The sequence below is a fragment of the Aspergillus terreus genome, genomic scaffold (assembly GCF_000149615.1).
Source record: "Aspergillus terreus NIH2624 scaffold_10 genomic scaffold, whole genome shotgun sequence".
In the NCBI taxonomy this organism is placed as follows: Eukaryota; Fungi; Ascomycota; class Eurotiomycetes; order Eurotiales; family Aspergillaceae; genus Aspergillus; species Aspergillus terreus.
The window spans coordinates 739001-759423 of record NT_165933.1 but is presented as its reverse complement, the minus strand read 5'-3'; the positions used below and the strand labels follow the sequence as shown (position 1 = coordinate 759423).

General features: G+C 54.7%; 9 protein-coding genes across 9 annotated transcripts; 5 read left to right on the top strand and 4 right to left on the bottom strand.

Moving 5' to 3' along the window:
* Positions 1-198: 198 nt before the first annotated feature.
* ATEG_07115 (FAD-dependent oxidoreductase) lies at positions 199-1205 on the top strand (the record flags this gene model as incomplete). The annotated part of the gene is made up of 2 exons (XM_001209801.1): positions 199-436; positions 487-1205. The coding sequence occupies 2 exons, from the start codon at positions 199-201 to the stop codon at positions 1203-1205; spliced, it is 957 nt and encodes a 318-aa protein (XP_001209801.1).
* A 640-nt stretch (positions 1206-1845) lies between these two features.
* On the top strand, positions 1846-3341 carry ATEG_07114 (uncharacterized protein; the record flags this gene model as incomplete). The annotated part of the gene is made up of 5 exons (XM_001209800.1): positions 1846-2790; positions 2841-2914; positions 2966-3045; positions 3089-3135; positions 3180-3341. The coding sequence occupies 5 exons, from the start codon at positions 1846-1848 to the stop codon at positions 3339-3341; spliced, it is 1308 nt and encodes a 435-aa protein (XP_001209800.1).
* A 483-nt stretch (positions 3342-3824) lies between these two features.
* On the top strand, positions 3825-4278 carry ATEG_07113 (cytidine deaminase family protein; the record flags this gene model as incomplete). The annotated part of the gene is made up of 2 exons (XM_001209799.1): positions 3825-4202; positions 4264-4278. 2 exons carry the CDS (start codon positions 3825-3827, stop codon positions 4276-4278), a joined length of 393 nt encoding a protein of 130 aa, XP_001209799.1.
* Positions 4279-5733: 1455 nt separating this feature from the next.
* ATEG_07112 (uncharacterized protein) lies at positions 5734-7110 on the bottom strand (the record flags this gene model as incomplete). The annotated part of the gene is made up of 1 exon (XM_001209798.1): positions 5734-7110. The coding sequence occupies one exon, from the start codon at positions 7108-7110 to the stop codon at positions 5734-5736; it is 1377 nt and encodes a 458-aa protein (XP_001209798.1).
* A 744-nt stretch (positions 7111-7854) lies between these two features.
* Positions 7855-9365, bottom strand: ATEG_07111 (putative integral membrane protein (Pth11); the record flags this gene model as incomplete). The annotated part of the gene is made up of 7 exons (XM_001209797.1): positions 7855-8259; positions 8313-8453; positions 8499-8581; positions 8684-8747; positions 8893-8982; positions 9035-9102; positions 9152-9365. 7 exons carry the CDS (start codon positions 9363-9365, stop codon positions 7855-7857), a joined length of 1065 nt encoding a protein of 354 aa, XP_001209797.1.
* A 1365-nt stretch (positions 9366-10730) lies between these two features.
* On the bottom strand, positions 10731-12475 carry ATEG_07110 (FAD-dependent oxidoreductase; the record flags this gene model as incomplete). Its single annotated transcript, XM_001209796.1, has 2 exons — positions 10731-12165; positions 12213-12475. The coding sequence occupies 2 exons, from the start codon at positions 12473-12475 to the stop codon at positions 10731-10733; spliced, it is 1698 nt and encodes a 565-aa protein (XP_001209796.1).
* Positions 12476-13014: 539 nt separating this feature from the next.
* Positions 13015-13848, top strand: ATEG_07109 (alpha/beta fold hydrolase; the record flags this gene model as incomplete). The annotated part of the gene is made up of 1 exon (XM_001209795.1): positions 13015-13848. One exon carries the CDS (start codon positions 13015-13017, stop codon positions 13846-13848), a length of 834 nt encoding a protein of 277 aa, XP_001209795.1.
* A 616-nt stretch (positions 13849-14464) lies between these two features.
* Positions 14465-16084, bottom strand: ATEG_07108 (uncharacterized protein; the record flags this gene model as incomplete). The annotated part of the gene is made up of 5 exons (XM_001209794.1): positions 14465-14796; positions 14847-15506; positions 15623-15706; positions 15752-15910; positions 15955-16084. 5 exons carry the CDS (start codon positions 16082-16084, stop codon positions 14465-14467), a joined length of 1365 nt encoding a protein of 454 aa, XP_001209794.1.
* A 946-nt stretch (positions 16085-17030) lies between these two features.
* Positions 17031-20271, top strand: ATEG_07107 (uncharacterized protein; the record flags this gene model as incomplete). The annotated part of the gene is made up of 5 exons (XM_001209793.1): positions 17031-17412; positions 17471-18198; positions 18253-19339; positions 19503-19699; positions 19759-20271. The coding sequence occupies 5 exons, from the start codon at positions 17031-17033 to the stop codon at positions 20269-20271; spliced, it is 2907 nt and encodes a 968-aa protein (XP_001209793.1).
* Positions 20272-20423: the final 152 nt, after the last annotated feature.

Here is a 20423-nt window from a genome sequence, read left to right as displayed (position 1 = left end):
ACGAGACGCCTTCGAGTCGCGCGCAAGGGTGGGCGCTGACGTTTCACTGGTGCTTGGATGCGCTGGAGCGCACGATCGGTCCGGAGCGCGCGCGCAAGCTGGACACGGTGCGTACACTGCGATTGTGAATTGGTGAGCCGACCCTAACGATACAAGGCCGTGGTGGACCCATCTTTAAGGGAAGACGAGGGCAACTTCATGTTCCTCAATGCTGCCACAGCCAAACCAAAGTACCGCATTCCGCCGTCCAAGCGACGACTCCGGCTGCACCGGCAGAAGCTGCGCAACATCCTGGCCTCCGGACTGGACATCCAGTATGGCAAGTCCGCAGAGTCGTTCCGGGACCTGCCTGATGGACGGATACAGGTGACGTTCAAGGATAAGACAACAGCGGAGGGCACGCTGTTAGTCGGCGCGGATGGAAACAACAGCGCCAGTACGCATCCACCTGGCATTCCCATCAACGACCTCCACTGACGTGTACAGTCCGCACACAGCTCTGTGCACAGCCGGCGCTGAACAAACTCCCCGTCAACCTCATAGGCGTGGTGCGCCATTTCACCCCGGACCAGGCCAAAGCCGTGCGCGCGATCGACCCGCTCCTGTTCCAGGCCCTGCACCCCGACACCGGAAGCTACCTGTGGTTCAGCATCCAGGAGTGCATTCCCGAGTCGACGGGGGAGACGTCCTACAAGGCGCTCGTGATTATCAGCTGGCTTGTGCATGACGAGACTAAGGACGCCATTCCGCTGACGTCGCGCGAGCGCATCCAGCTGATGAAGGCTCGCGCGGAGGGCTTCGCGGAGCCGCTGCGCAGTATTGTTATGGATATTCCGGATGATGAGCTGGATGCTACGCCGCTGCGGCTGAGCGACTACGTGCCGGATGTTGAGAATCGGTGGGATAGTCTGGGTGGGAAGGTTACGCTGGCGGGAGATGCGGCGCATGCTATGACTATGTACCGCGGCGAGGGGGCCAACCATGGGATTTTGGATGCGGCGCTACTGGTGGATTCGATCAAGAAGATTGCGAGTGGGAAGGCCAGCCAGGCAGAGGCTGTGGATATGTATGAGCGGGAGATGTGTATGCGGACGAAGGATGCGGTGCTGAAGAGTCGGCGTGCGGCGCTGGATGCTCATGTTTGGGAGAAGGTCAACGATGCGAGTCCGTGTATTGGAGCGAGGATTCCTCCTGCAACTGCATAATTTATTGAATATGTCTTGGCTGTCTGCGCTGTGCTGTCTCACGGTCTATCTTGCAAATCGCATAACTCCAGGCAATGAGCACGACGTAATCTAGAAAAGCTATACCTATCTATGAACGGTCTTGCCAGTCGTAATACTCATCCGTCTTCGCGACTGCCATGTCTTATCAGCATAAGGCGCTAAGCAGCTTTGACTATCAGGGTTCATTCCGGACCGTGCTATCCGGCACTATCATTAGCCAGTCATACACTCCCTCTCGTCCGAGCAGGGGTACATTATATTCTCCGCAAGGGGCGTGCAGCCCGCTGACTGCATGGAATGCTGGCTTCGCTCGTGTAACACCATCAAAGACGGGCCTCCACCGTGACAGCCCCGTAGCATCCCAATTCTCCCACAAAAATGTCGCTGCCCGGCTTCTACGACTTGAAAAAACACCGCGGTGCCTTTATGGTATCCGCGGTGTCCAACTGCGCGTCTATGCTGTTCGGATTCGACACCGGCGTGGCCGGCGCGGTAGTTGCTCTCCGCAGGTGAGATCTGCCCCCGATTGCGGTTAAAAACCAACTAACTTCCCAGCTTCCAAACGGACTTCAACCTTGGAGGCGGCGGTACTGCCAAGTTCGCAGCCGCATCTTCCAATATGGTCGCCCTGCTGAATGCTGGATGCTTCTTTGGAGCGTTGGTGCCGGCGCTGTGCGGCCACCTCTTCGGCCGTCGCCATCTGCTTGCCATCAGTGCATTCTTTCTCATCGTCGGCGGCACGATCCAGACGGCAGCGCAGCCTCCGAGCATGTCGTGGATGTACGGGGGCCGGGTGATTGCCGGGTTCGGGGTGGGCATGGTGTCGACTACCGTGCCGAACTACGTGGCGGAGTGCTCGCCCAAGCAGTACCGCGGCCTGCTGATGGGGTTCTTCGAGATGTTTCTCGTTACTGGCGGCGTGCTGGCCTACTGGACGACCTACGGGGTGTCAGAGCACCTGGCCGAAACCAGTCGGCAGTGGCGGGTACCTCTGTCGCTTCAAATTATTGTGGCTTGTCTGATACTCGTTGGGTCGTTCGTAATTGTGGAGTCGCCTCGCTGGCTCGCGAAGAAGGACCGATGGGAGGAAGCAGAGCGGTCGTTGTGCTACTTGCGCGGTGCACACCCTCAGGATGAGGACATTGTCGCTGAGCTGGCTGACATCAAGGCCCAGCTGGTCCGCGAGCGTGCAGCAACCGAAGGACGAGAGATAGCAGAGTTACTGCAGAAAGGTAATCTGCGCCGTCTGGTGTGTGGAGTTGGCGTTGCGCTGTTTAGTATCTGGACGGGTCATAATGGCATTCTATACTACGGGCCGGCGGTGTTTCGACAGATCGGCTATACCAGTCAGAATGCGGCATTGCTGGCGTCTGGGGTCTTCACAATCATCAAGTTTGTGTGCACTGTGCTGTTCCTCGTTGCTGGGGTTCAGCTGCTGAAGCGGACGCATTTATTGACCCTTGGCGGTCTACTGATGGGTGTGCTGCTGTACGCACTCGGAGCGGTTTTGAAGGTGCATCCTCCTGCTCCCGGGACAGCTGGAAGTCCTCCTGCTCAAGGAATGGTGAGATACTAGTACCTATCCTGCAGGAGAGTGGGTTCTAATAACTGCAGATGGCATGCATCTATCTCTACGTGGCAGCGTACAGCTTCTCCTGGGGACCATTGAGTTGGATCTACATTGCAGAGTACGTGCAGTCCACCCTCCCGCCAATTAATATTTGAGACTAAAAGGATAGGATCTTCCCCATCCGCATCCGTGACTATGGAATGGCCATCTCCACGATGGTGATTTGGCTGATGAACTTTGTTGTCTCGAGTATGTCCAATCCGAATGGGTGTAATCCCCACTAACGAAGTAGAAATCACCCCCATCGCTGTTCTGAATATTGGATGGAAAACGTGGATGGTGAGTGCAGTCTAGAATGTCAAGCGCCTTATGCTAATGGACAGATGTATGGCACATTCAACATCGCTGGCTGTCTCTTCGCCCTGTCGATACCAGAAACTAAAGGCGTCTCTCTTGAAGACATGGACGTCTTGTTCGGGGTGGTCGAAAAGCAGCACTCGCAAGTCGAGGAAGGAGATGAAGAGGCACGGATAAGCAAGGAGTAGATGATGTGGCCTGCTGTATGTGGTCAACGAGCAGGGTTACATTGTCAGACCAGCTAGTTATGCAGGATGCGCTTATGGATTAGCCTTACAGGTAGTATTCGTGACTCATTCATATCTCTCTCATTTAGCAATGTTAATGATGAGTTCAGAGTATCGCACCAGTTCCATACATAGACACTGTAGATGCCTTCGTAGTTACACGCACGCCACGTGCAGTACATATGTTTGTTCTTTGTTTAGGCCATAGAGTACAAGACCTTATATTCATTGTTGATTACAATGGAAGAGAATGAATGAATGTATGTATGCGAAGTAGCGCGAGGTTATTCCCAATCGGGATGTCGGGGACGGACCACTAACAGTAGTAACAGTGGCTTCATTCAATGAGAGTATTTGTAACTCGACTTTTCCCACTACAATCATCCACTTCACTCTTTGTCCTCTCATTCACAATTGCCCACCATCAGCCATCTCATTGTCAATATGCCTTTGTCTCAAGAAGAATCCACCCTCATTGAAAGAGCAACGGCTACAATCAACAGCATCCCCATCTCTGAAGACTACAGCGTGGCCAGCGCAGCTCTCTCTAGCGACGGCCGCATCTTCACTGGCGTCAATGTATATCATTTTACTGGGGGACCTTGTGCAGAACTCGTGGTGCTGGGCACTGCTGCTGCTGCGGCAGCTGGCAACCTGACTTGTATCGTCGCGATCGGAAATGAGAACAGGGGCATCTTGAGCCCCTGCGGACGGTGTCGACAGGTGCTTCTCGATCTGCATCCTGGGATCAAAGCCGTAGTGAAGGACAGTGATGGACAGCCGACGGCAGTTGGGATTCGTGAATTGCTGCCCTCTGGTTATGTGTGGGAGGGCTAAGCACCAGCCATTGATCTTGTACATTCAAGCTACTTTCTGTTACTAGATGAACCGAGCATGAGTTGATGGTGAATGCATACAGAGTGTAATGGTGGCGGTATATGATACCTCTTCACTTCTTGCAAAGATGGCACTTCCCATCAGCCAGAATACACGGGGCAATTCCCGCAATATACACGCAATCTCCCGTATAGATTCACGACAACCGTGAAGATATTCGCCACCGCTGTCTATATAAACCAGCGTTTGTTTGTCTCGAGCGCTTTCTTTCTTTCTTTCTTCCTCACCACCATCTCTCTTCCTACCAATCCATCCTCAGCTCTCAACCTTCAACCTCAACTTCCAACCCCTACCAAAACCAACCAACCTACTTCCACCAACAACATGAACCTCATTTCGAGTCTCGTCCTGCTCATGGCAGTCGCTACCTCCTGCATCGCGGCTGATCAGGCTTCTGATAATGGTAAGCATCACCATCATGAGCATTACCACGAGCATGGGCATTATCGTCATCGACGGTTCTAACAGACATCGTCACCACAGCTGCCTTCGAACCTACCCCGGAAATCTGCAGATCCAACCCTGACTGTTTCCCTCGCTGGGACTGGTGCCACAACGGCCAATGCAGAAGCGGAAAGTGCGCCAGCAATGCTGACTGCCCTTCTCCTTTCAAGTGCTGGCGCGGCAACTGTGCTAAGCACCCTTTCTAAGCGTCGCACGACTTGACTCTGCTGAATGCTTCAATGAGACGGTCTTGACTGGCTAATGCTGGACGCTTCAATGGACCAGTCTTGAGAGGCTGAATGCTTCGATATGTCTTTTCTTTGTTCTTGATTTGTTGTACCATTGGAACCCCGACCTCGTATCGCCGTGCTCTGGACTGTGGACTGACCTGGGTTGAGAACAAGCTGGCTTGGGATCTTGCTGGGATGGACTGTACACTGGAGGTGTGATATCGAGGGGTGTATCCATGGCTTAGGGACCTGCTGAGCAGGATAATACAACTTGCGTCTATTTGTCTATTCGATTTCAGTAATGACTGTAGACTCATGCCAAGGGCTTTGATTGATCACTTCCCATTATATCACAGGAAACAGACCTGGATATCCCCATCAGCGCCTCTCTACTTGCCTGAAAAAATAGAATGGAGAACATACCATATCGATGGAACCTAATGCTAACCAGATTGCTGGGAGAAAGCACGATAATATCTGAGATACGCCATAGCCCAATGTACTGAAAAGATAACCGTGTATTGGCAGACGAAATACTATGCAAAACATATTCCCTACCATTTCCCGCTCAAGCATCGCAGTATATACCACCCGATCACCAGCTAATCCATTAAAGCCCGTGAGTTCTCGCATCGCCGCGCCAAACTGGAAAAAATTGCTAGCGATGGAGGACATGTCTCAAGTCATCAACAACACATATACGCTAAATATCACATTTCAGAGATCATAAACGACAGGCTTGGGACATCCGTTCATGAGCCATGTTTCCTGGATGATCTCCTCTATCGAAACATCTTCTTCTGTTCCAATCGCTGGTTAGAGCCTAGCACCCTCGGTGCTTCTTCACGTAAGGATTCATGGATCGCGTTCCCAATAGCTGGAGTTGTCTTATCCATCGCCCACACCCCAGATCCAGCCCATATGGGAATGGCAACGAGCGCGCCGAACCCTGTCAAAGAAGCCACACCGATACCCGCAGCCAGACAGGCACCATTTACTCCCCAGCAAACCGTTGGTATCGTGACAGCTAAACTAGTGCCTGCTGCTATCGAATTCCAGCCGTTTGGATCGAGGACATTTGCAATGCCGTGTAAGAGCCCACGAGGCGCTGCGGGGAGGTTGAACTCGACCTGTGCCTTGCCACCGTGCGTCACACCCTCGATGTGCAGAGGGTAGAGGTCTTCTGGAAAGTGCAGCGGCTCCTTGACACAGAGCTTGGCCCACGATGGAATGAGCAGGTGAAAAACCATAGCCTCGCCACGCTGCGGATCCCTAGCCACCAGCTGCTGTCTGACTTCGCGCATGAACAGACACATATGGTCGAGGTTGTCGCTGGGGATGTTGACGAATTCTGGCGGCAGAGGGTTCTCCCGCGTCAGTCGGTCGAACGCTGGATGCCAGTTCGTGGAATCGTGGTAGACGAAGAAACGGTGATTCTTCCGCTCTTCCGGGTCTATCTCATTGATCTTCTTGTTGATGAAGTCATAGACAGGCCGCGCGAAACCGTCAGGACCACCGGCACCCGATACAGCAATGCAGTTGCTATCGCCGAGATGTTCGGCGATCACATTGAGTGCTTTGATTGCCTGGTATCCCTGGGCAACTTGAATTGATCTCAGTACCGTGTTCCAGCATGCCAGATAGTCAATGCTTTCGAGAAGCGACCTTCCAGGGACAGCGCTAGCATCGCCTCCCGGCGAAGCATTGTCTGACAAGCCCGCTGGGACACCCTGCGCATGGTCACCCCGAAGGCCAGCTCCTGTAGCCGCTGTTTCGGCGCCCTGGGCCACCGACTGTGAAGGACCAGGCAGAGGCGATGCCAAGTCCTCGACTATTCGTGTGGTCCGCTGAGCTGGGATAGAACCGGCCTCTACAGTGAGATTGTCGACTCGAGGCTGAGAGGCGGCCGAGGAAGCCTTGATAGAACCCACAAGGCTCTTGATTTCCTCCTTGCCATATTGGCCCAATTCAATAGCGGCCGCCGCTCCAGCGTTGCCCCGGAAAAGAGCCCCTATTTTAGCGACCTCAAGACTGCCATCTAGCATATGTTCCAGGACGCGGCGCTGAAGTGCGAGATAGGCCTCGTCGGCAGACAATGTTGGATAGAGCCGCTCGGCAATACGCTGGAACTCCTGGGCCTCTGCAAAAGTTTCGGTCATTGTGGCGATGAGCGTCTTTGATGCTTGACGTTGGGTCGTAGAGTAGCGATTCTGGAACCTAGGTCTGAGACGTTGGAGACATCAGCGAAGCAGGATAGGTGACAATGAGGGGGAGATACTTTGTAGAAAGCTTCACAAAGTCTTCCAGGCTACGTGGTATTATCGACGGAATCGAATATTTAGTAGCAATGAAGGTTTCTGTGCCAGAGGTCACTCCGTAAGATTCAGGGGGGATGGGAGGTCATCAGCGGGTGGGAGCGGATGTCCCTCCTTTTGTATCCTATGCACTCCGCCTGAGATCAAGTCATGAGGCTGTGGCGTGGCTGTTGCTCTGTATTTGTTGGGCGAGGTGGCTGCATCTATCAGTGCAGGGTGCATTTGAGTGCCGCTTCACCAATCGTTTACCGCCCAAGTTGGCTGTACTTTTGACTGGACATAGACGTTCGAATCTATGTAGCTGTGATTTTTCGTGGGTGTCTCGACTCGATCATGGTCGAAACAGCATACATCTATTAGAATGATATGTTAGGAACTGTTCGCAACAATAGAACATGCCATTGTTAGGCGTAGGAAGCTCCTGCAACATCACCATTCTGTCAGAAGGAGACATGTAACAGTGCATGTAGAGGCATCGATTAGCGCAAAGAAATCTATATTATATACAAGAAGAAAGGCATACTTCAGTGACGCTCTATGTTTAAGGCAAAACTGCTCCAGTCTCAAGTCAACTCCATGCAAGTGCTCTCACACATCATGCCGTTCGACCTTGACCTCCGTAACCTTCTGAATATGCAGTCCTCGTTCATTACCCGCAAGACTCCCCTCACTCCGGTGGCCAAGGATATGTTCCTCGGACGAATTATCCCCGAGACCCTGCTGCGTCGACATAATCGTGGTCTTATGCGGCGTGCTATTATCGAACGGCCTGGCGGGAACAGAACTCTCATCCCCGTCCTCCTCACAAATAAACGTATCAAGATCGTCGTGGCTGCCCAGTTTCCGGCGCTGGCTCGACGCCTGCGTGTGTGACTGCTGTCGTGCCGATGTAAGACGGTAGCTTTGATCTGTCTGGCGCTTGCGGTAGGAGTTGATATTCGACGCGAACGATTTGAACAGCGGGCCGTATGTCGGGATGCACGCGATTATCACCTAGTCTATGTGAGCTGGGGATCGAGCAGGTGAGGAACGGGCGATGGACGAACACCCAGGCTGATTTCGATGGTGGACCAGAGCAGGATGGGCTCGCTGTCGGTGTAGGTTTTGAGGTTCTTGATGGTGAAGATGCGGAAGATTTGGATGATGGTTATGAAGAAGCCGAGCGCGAACAGGCCGACTAGGGCGATCTGTTGCCATTAGCATGGGTCGGGAGGTGTGGCGGAGGTGTATACCTTCTGTCGGAGGCGGAGTTGGAGTTGCCAGAGGACGGGCATGGGGAGGGCGATGATGATTACGTCGAAGCCGAGACTCGTGCCTGGGGGAGTTAGACGGTGTATACTGTTAGAGGGTCGACGTGCGTACCTGCAAGGCCTGGGGGAGTTAGCATGGCTCTATAGATGTCCAGAGGATGGCATACCGTAATATGAAGCGACAGTGTTGATGCAAGTACCGGGGATAGTTGCATCCCATTGTTTAGCGATCTATGCAGGTTAGTAGTTGGGCTAGAAGAGAGAATGGTGGTGTCTGTACCGGTCGACATGCGAAACAGAGTAGGAAAGTAAAGAGAAGTTGATTGCAGACGCAGGCGATAATAACTGCAATGCTGATGATTCTATACACTCTCACAAACCCGGCGACACGAAGGTACGACGACAGCAGCGAGACCTTGAATCCGAGCAGGGCGAGCGTATACATCGGGCCTCCAGCGTACTGAATCTAAAGGGAGTGAGTAAACCGACTGCAGACAGACATGCATCACCCAACTTACCTTACTGTAAGGAACGACATTCTCCTTTGGGAAGTAATGAGAGTCAAGCCCGAGACCCCATCGTGTTTCTACCAAATAATCAGCTTCGGTCAAACGAAACGACGAGAGACAACTCACGAGCCACAATGATACTCGCATATGCCACGCTCAGCACCGCGCTGAAACAACACGCATAGTCGTCCACCCATACCGACCTCTTCACAAACACTCGGATATACATCCGCAGTGTGACAGCCACCAACGCACTGAGCGAAAAGGCCAGGCACACGCCGATGACGCGGGCGACATGGCTGTTGGGATCGGGGGTTACGAGATTGTACACCCAGCCCATGGTGACGATGCGGCGGTCATCCTTTCGCGCATACACATATGCCCCAGGAGAAGTGATCGCGATGCCGCCTGGGAGCAGCGAAAACTATTAAAGTCTGGCCCTTGGCCGCGTTCAGATGCGATTAGACTTTACGTCTGCGATGGGAACGTGGTCTCTGGTACAGAAACGATCTCCACTGCATCCTTGCTCGTGCGCACACTAGCGAGAGTCTGCGCTGGAGGGTTCAATAATGGAGCGCAGTGCATGGGTCCAAAAGTTCGATCAAATGGGTCCTGGTCGTATAGTTCGGCTCCACTTGCGCTTGCAGGGCCCGGTGTCTGGGTTAGATTGGGTGTTTAATTGGGTCGGAATTTGTTCTCGATATCTAGGCGAGCCATCAGGGGTTCGCCGGTTCGCCGGTGATACAGTGTACCCAATACGGATAGATACCGTAGAAGGAGTACGGAGTACTCCGTAGATGTCATCGACTGCCTACTAGGTTTAAAAATCCACGGATCTCCGTGTCCAGTACAAGATATGCACAAACTCAGTCTCAGCGAGAATTATGCAGCGGAAGGGCTTCTTTACTGTATGAGGATAGCCTAGCGATGCCTGATATCGGTAGTTCATGCGGCTTCGTTCGGCCATGTGGTGTTCAGGCCGCATTTGGATATCCGGCACTCTGGATGCTGCATGTTGCGCGTGGCAAACTCGTCGATCAGGATCCTCACTGCGGAGGGTCCGTAATTGTTCTGTCAGACGAATCCAGTCGATAATGGATGCTCACGGACATACGGAGTAAACAGCAGTATGGACAGTGTCCTCCGTACCAGCCAGGCCCTCCGGACTGATACTATCCCCCGATATTCACCCATGCGGACCAGAGACCACTGAGACAGGATGGGCCCATGGGACACAGCAATTAATGCGATCGCCAGCAGAGCAGAAAATTTAATCAGACCACACAAGGTTATGAATGCCCGTTGCCCTCTGAGCCTGGTTATACTCCGTAATGTCTCGGGTTTTTCCCTCATCCGGCAGCACCGCACAGGCAAGTACAAGTCCTGCCATTCAGCTGGCGGGGCCCTACTAGATTAATGCGCACGTCGCCATCACAGAAGAGGAATTGATGTGCTCTAGTACCCCACATGGTCTCTCGCTAGTGCTGGGACTGCTGAAGTTTATCTCGGGAGGCAACCATGGCTGTGTTGAGACGGACGGAATCCAGGTATAATTTCCGCTGATTCATAGCAAACACGGTGGTATTCGAAGATCCTATCCGTTTAACTGGTCTACCATATCTGTACAATCCCGGGGGTTCTCCGGAAAAACACGCTGAACCAGTATAACGATGCTACCTATGACCCTATCGCCATCCCATCATTGTTACACCCGGCAAAGACGCCCATCCGATTGCACGGTCCACTCGTCAGACCCCACCGCCGTGATGCCATAGAACAGTTCGTTCGGGTCGTATTTGGCCTTGATCTGCCGCAGCCGGGCGTAGTTCTCGCCGTAGAAGACCTTCTGGAAGTCGGGCTGGCGGAAGTCGCCCTCGTTCATGTACGCCCCGGAATCCGGGGACAGCCTGGACAGTGCTGGGATGTATTGGTCGGTCATCTTCTTCTGCATGGCGAGCATCTTTTCCGGCTGGTCCCACTCCCACACGGTGGTGATGGTGGTGTCAATCAGGGCGTCGCGCCACGCGGGCAGCACCGCATTGTCGACGTCCCCCACCAGCGCTCTGGACACGTTCAGACCCACACCAATAAATGTGGCTCCGTCCTCCGTGATGCTGCGGTACGCTGCCGTGAGGGCCTCGTTGTTATCGCGGACCACCGACCGCGGCACCAGCCAGCCGCCATACTGCGCGATGCCGACTTCGATGGCCGCCTGCATGCCGTTGAACTGGGACAGGTAGGTGGGGAATTGCGCTGCGTAGAGCGTGTGCTTGATGCCGAGCTGGGTCAGGCCGTCCGTGAAGGGCTTGACGAGGGCCTTGAGCTGGGCCACGGGGATGTTGGGGCCCGTCAGCGGCGAGATGCTGAAGCTGGTGTTGGTAAAGTACCAGATGCTCATGGCGCCCGCGTCGACGATCGCCGGCAGCGTCTCGTGGTACAGCGTCACGGCCTTGTAGAACGTGTCCTGGGAGATGTTGGCGTTGGTGAAGGTCAGGTTGAGCCCGGAGACCGGCGTGCCCGGGTGCGCCTTGGAGGTCATCGACCAGACGACCGCGTAGGTGCCGCCGCCGCCGCCGCTGAGCGCCCAGTAGAGGTCCTTGTATTCGTTGTCGCGCGTCGCCGTGATGAACTGGCCCGACCCGTCGACCACCTCCCACGCCAGCACCTGGTCGGCGGCGAGACCGTGACGCGACGCCAGCGCCGAGTGCCCGCCGCCCTGGCTGTATCCGCCCGCGATGCCAACCGTGGGACACTCGCCGCCGACGACTTCCAGCCCCTGCGCGTCTGCCGCCTCGTAGGCCTCGAAGCCCTGCACACCGGCGCCCACCTTGATCGCCTTGCCCTGGTAGTGCTGGTCCTTGTAGTCCTTGATCTCGATGTCCTTCAGATGGTGCGTCCAGATGGCCAGCGCGCCGGCGCCGGTCGACTTGCCGTTGTAGTCGTGGCCGGTGTTGCGGACGATGATGCGGATGTTGTGCTTGGTCGCGAACTGCAGCGTTTTCGAAATGTGCTCGGGCTTGCTGACGTTGACGGAGTAGCGAACGTAGTTGCCGAGAGTGCAGGGCTTGGACACGGGGTGGAAGGGGTCGCAGGTGCCGTTGGTGAACCACGGCGCCATGATCGACGAAGAGGATTCATAACTGCATCTGTTAGCTGCATCGTCCGTTGTGGCTTTCGGTGTACGTACTGCTCTTCCGGCTGCGTCCAGCCCTCGCGGAGGGTTTCGCACACGGCGGCATCGTAGTTGGGGGTATGGCAAGGGGTGCCCAGGGGCACCGTGGCGATCAGCCGGCCGTCCACCGTCTCGTTGAAGCGCGACCAAACCGCTCGCGACGGCCAGCAGGCGTCGCCGGGGAAGCACCGGCAGCTGCTGGAAGCGTCCACGGTGGACAGGGCCAGTAGGCCCGTCGTGAGTATGGACAGGCGCATTGAAGGGAGTTGAGCGAGCATGTCGCGAAGGAAGGGGGATACGGAATGCTCGAGAGAATGAAGCAGGGTCCCCGCCATGTCTTATACGGGGTTAACCTATGAAGCAACGATGTTTCGCACCGTTGAGCGCTAGTATGAACTACTCCGTGCTCAGTCTGGGTTGAAGCTCCACCGGAACCCACTCCAGACGGATCAACTTGTCGACGAAGGGACTAAAACATGTGGCGGAGATGGTTTGAAGCACGGAAATTAATTGACAAATCGAGTCAAGAGCAGCGGGAGACTACTGCTATTTGGCTGCCTGCTTGCGCGTCTTGGCTTGTTGTCCGTGATAATTGCCGTGAAGAATTGTCGGCATAGTGCACTGCATCATTATACAGAGTAGTATAGCGTTACTTCTAGCTGTGTCGAACGTCTTCTATTTCTGTCTAGTGCTTACTCTTGCTGCTTGCTGTTTACTGAGTCATATCCTAAGCAGTACTCCGTAGCCATAAGATAGCGCAGTCTCTGCAATCACTGTTCTGACCCTGCTCCTCTTATTCACAAACACTAGTAGCAAAATGGATCCCCTTCTATCAGCCCATGAAATCGGCGAAGGACTTCCTGTTCTGATCATCCATGGATGGGAGATGAATGCCAGAGTCGAACAGCTGGACTTTGAGCCGATCTTCAGCAAAACACCGGGACTTCATCGAATTTACGTGGACCTCCCAGGCATGGGAACAACACCTGCCAACAACATCCAGAATCTGGACGATATCTTCGCTCGCCTGGTACAATTCGTTGATTCTCGGTTGGGCAAGTCAAGATTCCTACTTGTCGGCACCTCATGCGGCGGTTATCTTGCCCGCGCGGTAGCTCAAAAATATATCAACCAGGTCGACGGCTTACTATTACGCGTACCCCTGATCGAGCCAAACGACAGCAAGCGCGATCTGGATCCTTTCAAACCAGTGTTTGCAGACGAGCAATTCATGTCGGCCATGTCAACAGAAGACCGAAACGCTCTGGGAAACATTCTCGTCCAAACGCCGGCTTACGTCCAAGCTCTCAAAGCGAAATACGAGAAGGCCATTCTTCCAGCGATGAAAACAGCCGACAACACAGCGTTGGATGCGATCCGAGCGGATCAAAATCGATATCAGCTGTCCTTTTCTGTGGACGATGAACGTGGCAAGTTCTATGCACCTACACTCATTGTATGTGGTCGACAAGACGAAACCGTGGGCTATCGAGACAGCCTTCGCTTGCTAGAACTCTATCCACGATCAACCTATGTTGTTCTCGATCGCGGGACACATGGCCTGCCTGTCGATGAGACTGGTGTTTTTGAAGCTCTTGTGAGGGACTGGATTACGCGGGTTCATGAATGGCGAGGGCGTACGGATAGATGAACCTCGTGTCAATAATCGGTATAGGGAAGTAGTCCCCAGGACAGGACGGACGAGGAATGGTACTCGATTACGTGGAACCAATGGAGTACCTTGACAAGGGATAGCTAGTGCTGTGAATACCCGCTAGGTGCAGAGAGCGCCACCTACCGTAGGAGGCGACCGAGTCTTATGAATATACTCTGGCGGAGAAGTATCAGGGCAATGTTGGGATTGCGATTGCTTGACTGGATATAATGATGAGGGAGAACGCGAACCGAAATACACTCCATTCTATGGCTCGGGCCCTTCTATGGCTTGGGATGTTCCTCCAGATGCTCCACGCCTCCCTGTGTATCCCATTGTTCGCGATACTCGGTCATCAGCACTGCAGGCGGCGGCGCCGATTGCACAAACTCGCGCATGCTGCTGGCGGGGAAGAAGTAGTGTAGCGCGATGAACACCGTTGCGCTGATAGTAATTCCAGACAGAAAGCAGATATAGAACAGGTGGGTCAGGCCGATGGGCACCTTGATGCTGGGGTTGACATGGGCGACAAAGCCTGGGAGAGAGGGGACAGTCCCACAGAGCCACTAGACGTGTCAGTGAATTCTGCATGGATCGGAATGATTGCCTCTGCTCATGACGTGTCTGGCAGATAGTCAGGAGAATGACTTACAGCGACAGGAGCCCGCCAGTTTATCCCCATTGTATACCAATAAATGCTTGCAGAATCGTGTTCAGGGAACAGATCGTGTACTTTGATCTTGCGCCGCATAACCACAAGGTACGACGCAATCATGCATCCGATCATGGGCCCTAGGAACACCGAGTAGCTGCTGAGCACCGAAAGAAACGTCGTTGCGGTGTTGGCCAGCTTCCACGGGTTGCAGGCCATCGAAATCAGCGCCGTGAGATAGGCACCGCGGCGGACGTTGATGACTTGAGGAAAGATGGCGGCCGTATCAAATCCTATGCCATGTCAGTCACAAAACATACACTCCTGAATCCTGGGGACTGACCTCCAGACAACGCATTCCCAGGAATATTCACTCCCAACTGCGAGATACACACAGCGGCACCTCCAAAGAACGCAGCAGCCCGAGACCGCGACCCTCCATGGTCCATAATCGCCTCTAGCAGGTTTGGCAGACTCCACAGCGCCTCGCCGTACCGATTCTGGGTGGCGGCCGTGACGATAATCCCGATGACGGCGCACAGAATGGCGTATATGGGAAACCCGACCACCTGGCCGAGTATCGCATCGCGAGGACGACGTGCAAAGCGGGCGTAATCGTTCTGATTGAGGATTCCGGCTGCGATGCCGCCAATCGTGCTGACAATACCGAATGCGACATTCCATCCAGAACCGCTGGTCCCAGGATCGGTAATGGTGCTTCCAAAGCCGCTCTCGCCCATTGTGGCGAGCGCCCAGATGAGTATCACCAGCAGGAAGGTGATCACGATCAGAGACGACACGTTGAAGAACTGTTTGAGCTTGTGGGGTCGGATATAGATGACCGGGAGCGACAGGATCATGAAGATGATGTACGAGACAAACTGCGCCGTGGTCATACCGGTCGACTCGGGCATGTGGTTGGGAATGCGCTGCTCCAGAGACGGCCAGATGGCTCGCAGACATACATAGACGCATTCACCTCCTATCCAGGATTGCACCGCATCTATCGCTCGTGTCAGATGGTTCGTGAAGAATGGGGCAGCGTTCGGGCAATGGGAAATTACACCACACTGGTTCTGCTGTTAGCTGAATGTCTTCACAAGAATCAACGCTACTCACCAAGAGAGAGAAGAATGCGATTCAGCAGCACGAAATAGCTCCCCCAGAGCCCCCATACGTATCGGTTCGCCAGCGGGAATCCAACTGTCATTGTTAGCTCTCTGTAAGAGGACAGCGATATGCGCTTACGGTGGTAATATGCCCCTGGTAATGAATTCAGAATCACCAGGGCTGTCGATATCACATTGCCCACGATAATCGCAGCCAGCGCCTGTCGCCATGTCAATCCCAACGCGATCAAGGAGCTGCCGGTCATATAGTTGGAGATGTTCGCATTGACAAGAACCCCTGGCTAGTCAGTCACCGTCGCTCCGTCTAGAGAATGCACGCACAATAATTATGATAAGTCCAGAAATTCCAGGTGCGCCGGCCAACCTCGACAGGCTGGATATCGTAGTTGATCCATCGATTGGCAGTCTGGCCGTACTCGCTGGCGACGCGAAACCGGTGGATGAACTGCATCGCTCTTCGATTGCCGGATGTTTTGGAAGAGTGCGTGAAAGTGAGCTGGGACTACCACCATAGCTGACACTAGGACGAGGGTCACCGACTAGATAAAGCTGGATCTTATCATGTTGTGTGAACTTCCGGCATGGAGGGTGACCGTCTCTGGCGACTAGCGGCCTGCGAGGGTGCGCCGATGGATCGACCAACTAATGGCTTGGGACTGCTGCCATCGACCGCGGAAGGATATAACGTATGACTGTATGACAAGGGGGCGTCCAATCCCTTAGAACCAAGGCGCGGGACGGTTGCATCAGCCAGCCAGTGTGGATGGTGGCTGTCAGCATTCCATTCGTACGTGGCGACGAAACATGCAGATTATTGATAAAGCAAGGATACCCTTTCACTCTGCATCTTGCAACAATAGCTCCGCTATCGGCTGCATCTCTTCTGTCTGTCCATTGCCTGCCAGCTCCTCGTGGAAATAGCCACTCTCATATCCGTCGGCTCGCCCCTCCTCCAACTAGAGTCGGTTATCAAAAGACCATCAGACATACTGCCAGAAAGGGCAAAACAAAGAGCTTCCGTCGGCAAAGAAACAGACTGCCGTGTGTCAATGTAATCGTCTGGCACCGATTGGCTGCTAGAGAGCTTCTCCTCATCCTTCGCTCTAACTGCTAGCATCTTAGTCGCGGTCTAGTATCACTTCCCCCTCTCGTCGACGATAAGCCATTCCCCACACCGAGAAGGCATGGAATAGTGACTGTATGAGTCGGTGTTCCCTCGTCGATGGCGCCTCCAACTACTCCTGAGCCGACTAGGCCATCTATGGCAATTCTAGGGCTCGACGGTACTTACCGCGTAATCCGGCGACGCAGACGCCTATATAACTCCGCATTGCCGGGACGCTATCCCCCCCAAGACACGACAGAAGCTCGTCATCGTTAGTGTCATTGCTTACGACATGGAGGCCTATCGCATCGGCGTCGACGTGGGCGGCACCAACACGGACGCCGCCATCATCAACATCGCCGCGACGGATTCTCCCTCTCGCGGCATCTGCGCTTCCGCTAAAACGCCCACCACCCCGGATGTGACGAGCGGAATCTATACCGCGATTGAGAATGCCCTGGCGGAGTCGCGGGTTGCGCGCAAGAACGTGGTCAGCGTGGCCATTGGAACCACGCATTTCGTCAACGCCGTCGTGCAGGCGGACTCGAGGCGGTTGAGTAGAGTCGCGGTCGTCCGGCTCTGCGGCCCTTTTACCAAGCAGGTTCCACCGTTTGCGGAGTTTCCGTCGGACTTGAACGATATTATGGGCGGGCCGACGTTCTATCTGGATGGGGGTATGTGATGGGCGGCGGTCTCAGAGCAGGAGACAGATGCTGACCCTGACGTGGATAGGCCTCGAAATCGACGGGCGCGAAATCACGCCGCTCAATCCGGCCCAGATCGAAGAGACGGTCAAGAGAATCCAGGACGCTGGCGTCAAGATGGTGGCTCTGGTCGGCGTATTCTCTCCCTTGGACCACAACGGCATCCACGAAGAGAAATGCAAGCAAATGATGCTGGAGCTCGACCCATCCCTCTCGATCGTGTGCTCCCATGCCATCGGAGGTGTCGGCCTGCTCGAACGCGAGAATGCGACCATCCTTAATGCATCCATTCTCACCCTCGCTCGCAAGACCGTCCGGGCGTTCTGCCGGGCCATGGAAAAGCTCCAGCTCGACTGCCCGTTGTATCTGACGCAGAACGACGGCACGCTCACCGACGCAGCGACGGCCGCAGAACTGCCCATCAAGACGTTTGCCAGCGGCCCCACGAACAGCATGACGGGTGCGGCTTTCCTGGCGTCCCTGGACAAGGGCCGCGATGCTGCGCGCGTCGACACCCAGGTGCTCGTCGTCGATGTAGGAGGCACCACCAGCGATGTGTGTGCGCTTTTACCCTCTGGATTTCCCCGACAGGCACCCAACTTCGTCGAGGTGGGTGGTGTGCGAACGGCGTTTTCCATGCCCGAGGTCCTCTCGATCGGACTCGGGGGTGGAAGCAGGGTGCTGGTTGACAGTGAAACCGGCAATGTCGCGGTCGGCCCCGAGTCTGTTGGTCACTACCTGACGAGCAAGGCCAAGGTATTTGGCGGCGATGTCATGACTACCACTGATATCGTTGTCGCCGCGGGCAAGGCGGACATTGGCGATAGAGACAAGGTGCAGGACATCTCCGCCGATGTTGTGAGCAAAGCCCGCGTACAGATCAAGAAGCTCCTCGAGCGGGCCATCGATGGGATGAAGATTTCTGAGCAGCCGGTTACTCTTCTTCTCGTCGGTGGTGGATCGGTCGTGCACATGGACTCGCTGGAAGGCGTTGCGGAATGCATTATCCCACCACATCACGACTCAGCAAACGCCGTGGGAGCTGCCATCGCAAAGGTTGCCGGCGAGGTGGACATGATCGAGCTCCTCGCTGACAAGGACGAGAAAGCCGTGCTACAGGCAGCGAAAGAGAAGGCCGTCGAAGTTGCGGTCTCTCGCGGCGCGGATCGGGACGACGTGAAAATCGTCGAGATCGACAAGATCCCACTTGCCTATGCGACCAACAAGGCGACGAGACTGGTGATTAAGGCGGTTGGAAGACTGGCACCTCCAGATCCTCAGGCGCCTCGGCCTCAACGCACGGTGCCAGAGGCTGGCGATCAAGCTGTGTCTGACGAGTCTGTCGAAGAAGAACCGTCTTCAGCACCGCAGCAGCGGCCGACGCCTCATTCCCCAGTCAAGCACGCCATTCACGTAGACTTTGATACCTATAAGCCCGATGTGCGCAACAACGTCTGGTATCTTTCGCCTGTGGATCTGGAGTTCATCGCAGCTGGGACAGGAGTCTTGGGAACTGGTGGCGGCGGCCCCTCGCGTCTTCAGTATCTAGCCTGTCTTGAGATCCTGCAGGATCCCAGTAATGCAAGCAGAATGCGCGTGGTCGCCGCGAAAACGCTCAAGGATTCTGATATCTGCGCCTCCGGGTCTTGGTTCGGCGCACCCAGCGTGTCTGGAGAGCGCATTCCTGCTGGAACCGAGCTGACCAAGGCAATTGATAACTGCATGCGTATCGCCGGTCTGAAGGAGTTCCATGCGATGATTATTGATGAGATTGGGGGAGGCAATGGCTTGTCGGCGTTCCCGTCTGGTGTCGCCTACGACGTCCCAGTGATCGATGGCGATTTGATGGGCCGGGCCTATCCGACAATGGAGCACTGTGAGTCCCGAAAGGCTCAGGGTGAATAGTGATCTAACCATCTCAGGCACGCCTTTCGTCTATGGACTGTCGTTGTGTCCATGTGTGGGCGCTGACGGGAAAGGGAACGTCTCGGTGGTGCTGGTGAGCTGCATACATCCGGTTCTATCAGGTGTCCGAAACTGACTGATTTCGTAGAACGCAGAGAACAATCGTCGAGTCGAAACCATGCTGCGCAGCCAATGTGTCGATCTAGGACTGAAGATTGGTGTTTCGAGCGCTCCCCTGACGGGCGAGTCGATCAAAAAATATGTTGTGCCAAACACCGTCTCACAATCGTGGTATATTGGCCGCGCAGTGCATCACGCTCGCCGTTCAAAGACCAACATGATTAAAGCCATCGTAAGTTCCGAACTCTTGCCATGGCACTTCAGCAACATGCGCATGTACTGACAATCCAGTTCGACACCTCCCCCGGCAAGCTGCTCTACACAGGCAAGATCGTCGACGTGAGGCGCGATGTCCGCCGCGGATACACGATGGGATACTGTCTCCTCGCGCCTCTAAGTGCCGACGAGAGAGAGACCGACGTTCCCGCCGAGATTGCCAACGAGACCCGGTCGTTAATCGTGCCATTCCAGAACGAGTTCTTGTACGCTGCGTACGCAGACTCCAATTCTCCCGATGACATGTCAAAGCAAGAGGTTATCTGCACCGTACCGGATTTGATATCGATCCTCGGTCAAGATGGCGAGGCTATCGGATCTCAGGAATTGAGGTACGGGTTGAAGGTGAACGTCATTGCCATGGCGGCCCATCCCCTTTGGACGACCGAGGCTGGCTTGCGGGTCGGAGGTCCCCAGGGCTTTGGATTGGATATGGAATGGACGAAGCTGGGGGAGTACTGGGAGCCGCGGAGCGTGATTGATGAATTCAATCGACCCGAGTCTGGGGGTGGCTGTCTTGTAGTCTAGGGTGTTATTTAGAATGCACAGTACTTGCATAGAGGCTGATATCAGCGGTGCTGTCCTCGTCTTCGTCCTTCCGGATGGATTCTTCGCGTAATGCTTCATGTCATTGCTATGTATATGTATGCTCTACCTATAGACGGGCCTTCCCCGACTGC